Below are 4433 nucleotides of genomic sequence, written 5' to 3'. Positions count from 1 at the left end.
TTTTTGAATAAAATTAAGATCTAATTTTTAGAGAACAAACAAAAAAAATTATTTTTTGAACAAATACCTTAGTACCTTCTACTTTCTCTCCTTCAATGATTGTGGATGTCTTTGAAATTGGAAACAAATCACCGGTGTAGTCAACATCCTAAAATTATAATTAATTATTATTTATAAATTAGATACTACTAATGACCAAGAAAGCAAAAAATAAATTAATTTTTAATAGAAGTACACTTATATATACTCACAATTTGAATAGGGTGAGTCTCTTTGAATTTATTTATGAGATCCACATTATTAGTCATCTTCTTAACTTTATAAGAAGGTGAAAAATATGAAATATCATATATTTGAACTTCAATGATGAAGAGAAAGATCTTATCAATTAGGTTGAGTAAAAGTGTAGGTGTATCCGATAGATCTCCTTTCTGCAGGGTATTACATAATATATTAATAATAAATAATATAAAAAGTACCAATAAAAATATCTTCACTAATGCTTTTAGAAATAAATATTGGTTAGATCTTACCAATAGGAGTGGATCAAGTATCTCTACACAGCTCTTTCCCAAAACTTGTTTTACCTCTTTGTCAAAGACTACATAACATGCACGTTAGAACCATCAATGACACCAAGCTTTATTCGATACCTGCTTAAAAAAGAAAATAACATAAAAAAAAGTTAAATATAGACTTATTCAATATCTAATCAAATGTACATAGACTTTAATTTAAAAAAATAAATAAATAACCTTGGAGTCATGGATAAAAGGATATTAGTAGAAAACTCGTGTCTTCATCGAGCCAAACCATCTCAATTGAGTATGGCAATGGAGAATTTCCGTAATTTGATAGTGTCCATAACTGTATCACTCGTATACGTACACACAAATTGTCGATTGTAGGATTGATGTACTTTAAATTGTGGTGCTTTACATCTCTCATAATTTATCCTTTTATAGTTGCATCATAACTAAATTTTTTTAAATTTGGTTGACTTTAATTTAAAATTTAAAAAACAACAACCTAAGTAAAACAACCCAAACAAATAAAACAATTTAAAATTTAAAAAATAACCACCTAAGTAAAACAACCCAAACTTAAAATTTGAAAATAACAACCTAAGCAAATAATAATTTATAATTTATAAATATAAATCTAAAAATTTCTAATGACGACACGTAAGCAAATAAACTCCCAGACTCAACGTATGAGCGCCACGTCAGCAAATGAGCTCCCCATTTGTATTACTATAAAGATAAAGATTAATTTTTTTTCTAAAATAATAAACTTACCAACTAAATTGGTGCAATCATACCTAGGAGCATTGAGAGTGTCAAAACTCACAAACTTAAATCCATATCGTGGGATTGACGATTCTGGAAGTCTGTGCACATCAGTACGTTGGTTTAAATTAACCACATACTCATGATGTGTAGTCTTAAAGTAACCCTTGTTGAGTCCAAACACCAAAATATCTTATTTGGTAAGATATTCCTTCCTCCAGCAAATTAACGAATTGAGACACAAAAACCCTCTTAACTGAGGCGTGTATTTTTTCTCCCTAGAATTAATGAACAAAAATAAAAAAAATGATTAAATGGGAATAAACAAATAAATTTAAAATATAAAATAGATAAATATTAGTAGAAAACTTACGTCTTCATCGAGCCAAACCATCTCAATTGAGTATGGCAATGGAGAATTTCCGTAACTTGGTAGTGTCCATAACCGTATCACTCGTATACGTACACACAAATTGTTGATTGTAGGATTGATGTCAACAATTTTGTGAATACCAGCAATTGGAATAAGTAGAGAGATTCTGGATATATGAAAAGAAAGGGATTGATGTACTTTAAATTGTGGTGCTTTACATGTCTCATAATTTATACTTTTATAGTTGCATCATAACTAAATTTTCTTAAATTTAGTTGACTTTAATTTAAAATTTAAAAAATAACAAACTGAGTAAAACAACCTAAACTTTAAAATTTGAAAATAACAACCTAAACAAACAATAATTTAAAAACTCTAAACTAACGTGAATCAACCGAAGTATAATTAACATGTAAATTTTTTTTAAAACTCTAAATTTTTTTAAAAGAATTTATGTAGCTGCAATTTAAAAAAAAATCAACAAATTTTTTTAAAAAATAGTGTTAAAATATAAAAAATAACAATCTAAGTAAAATAATTTAAAATGTAAAGAATAACAACCTAAGTACAACAATCTAAAATTTAAAAAATAACAATTTAAATAAAATAATTTAAAATTTTAAAAATAACAACCTAAGTAAAACAACCCAAACAAATAAAATAATTTAAAATTTAAAAAATAACAACTTAAGTAAAACAACCCAAACTTAAAATTTGAAAATAACAACCTAGGCAAATAATAATTTATAATTTATAATTTATAAATACAATTCTAAAAATTTCTAGTGACGACACGTAAACAAATAAGCTCACAGACTCAATGTATGAGCGCCACGTCAGCATATAGACTCCCCATTTGTATTACTATAAAGATAAAGATTTTTTTATAAAATTTATATATGATAAAGAGTATTTAGAAAAAAAAAGTTATGCCCCAAATATAATATATTTCCATTATATATTCTATAGATATAGATAGATTCATAGATATATAGATATATTGATATATCGATATTGACGTAAATGGTTATTCCAACGTGCGTATTCATTTAGGAATGCAATGAAAATAATATATATAAGTGACTAAGGGTGAAATATATAAAATGAAAATGACAATATATATGGGGTAACATATTGTAGGTTATTTCAGCTATTTATTCTAACACAGAATAAAAGTCAGCTAAGAAAAAAGTTGTATATTAAAATATTTAAAAATGATATATTTAAATTTTGTAATAATTAATTATTAACTGATTTTTATTAATTTTCTAGATTTATCATTGTTTTTAATTTTGCTTTAACTAAATACACAATTATTTAAAATTTGAAATAAAGAATAATTTCAAGATATAATTGTCAATTTAATGACAAATTGTAAGGAGAAAAATTGTGAATGGAAAATATTTTCATTATTACTCTTTTACCATCTATAAATCTTTTTTTTTTCAAATGACTTAATATATTAATTTAGAGTCTATTAGTATAAATTAAATTGAATTAGTGGAGTGATAAGTTCGTTCCGCGGTTTAAATAAGTGTATCAAATTATATTTCGGAATAATTTATTTGTTGCAAACTATTAAATAAAGTTTAAATTTATAATAAATGATTGGTTTAATTATTTTGTTAGTCTTTATACTTTTTTTTTTAATTGAGTCTTTGTACTAATTTTTTTTCATTTAGGTCCCTTTTAGCAGTAATTAGCTTAATTATATAGAAATCCAACTAAAAATAAAATTGGTGCAAAGACAAAAAAATATAGAGATCCAATTAAAAAAAATTAGTACAAGAACTTAATTAAAAAAATATATAAGGACGTAATTAAAAAGTTTACGAAATTATAGAACCAACAAAATAATTAAAACCTAAATTATTCATAAATTTATCGAGCTAAATGATACCTAAAAAAAAAAGAGATTATTAATACAAAAATATAAAATATGTTAATTTTTCTAGTTTATAATTTTATGTATGTTATATCTAAAATTATATATTTCTTTTATCTAATATTATTTCATTCTTTTAACAATAATGAATGGATATAAAATAAAATAAGTGTTATTAAAAAATGTAAAATAACATAATTTTAAACCGTTTTAAAATAATTTTTTATTGTTTCTCAAATATAACTATTAATTGGGATATTAGCAAGATAAAATAAAACTAATTTAGAATTTATTAAAATAAATTTTCTTAAAAGTAATAATTTTGGTTATATTTTATATTATATATTTACGATAAACTATTAAAATCACATCCGATTTTTGAGACACTAATACAAATAACTCTTATTTTTATAATAACAAAAATATTCTTTAAATATTATAAAAACAACAAAAAAACTAAAAATAATATTTTTTTATAAGTAGTAAATAAATTATATATTTTGCAAATTGCTTATAAGTTTGATAAAAAGATTTGTAAAAATATTTGAATAAAAGTACATATAAAAAAGGATAAAAATTCGATCTATATATATATATATTATTTTTTAAAAGTATTTTTGGTCTTTAATAAAAAATTATAAAAATTTATTTAGTGTAAAATTATCAAATTTTTAAATTATTTTTTAATAATATATATTTAACATTAGGTAAAATAATTTTAGTAATTTATTCAAATATTTTATATTAAAAATATTATTTATATATTAAAATTTATTAAATAATATATATTTTTATATAAATTTATATACTAATTTTAATTTTAATGGATAATTGTATATCGTTAATATATTATTTTATATTATATTTGTTTGGGGGTAAAACTGAA

The 4433-nt window shown here is 22.0% G+C and overlaps 1 protein-coding gene across 1 annotated transcript in view; it reads right to left on the bottom strand.

The window, feature by feature from the left end:
• The window catches only part of LOC107481397 (uncharacterized), a 5725-nt gene extending 4777 nt beyond the window's left edge, over positions 1-948 (bottom strand). The window contains exons 1-4 of the mRNA XM_052258539.1: positions 792-948; positions 534-601; positions 252-431; positions 68-148 (exon numbers count right to left, since the gene is read on the bottom strand). Coding sequence (XP_052114499.1) covers positions 68-148; positions 252-431; positions 534-601; positions 792-948 — 486 coding nt within the window. The remainder of the gene's footprint in view (positions 1-67; positions 149-251; positions 432-533; positions 602-791) is intronic.
• Positions 949-4433: the final 3485 nt, after the last annotated feature.

Source organism: Arachis duranensis, chromosome 3 (genome assembly GCF_000817695.3).
Source record: "Arachis duranensis cultivar V14167 chromosome 3, aradu.V14167.gnm2.J7QH, whole genome shotgun sequence".
NCBI lineage: Eukaryota > Viridiplantae > Streptophyta > Magnoliopsida > Fabales > Fabaceae > Arachis > Arachis duranensis.
Note: the sequence above shows the minus strand (reverse complement) of the source record. Positions and strands in the feature narration are given on the sequence as shown.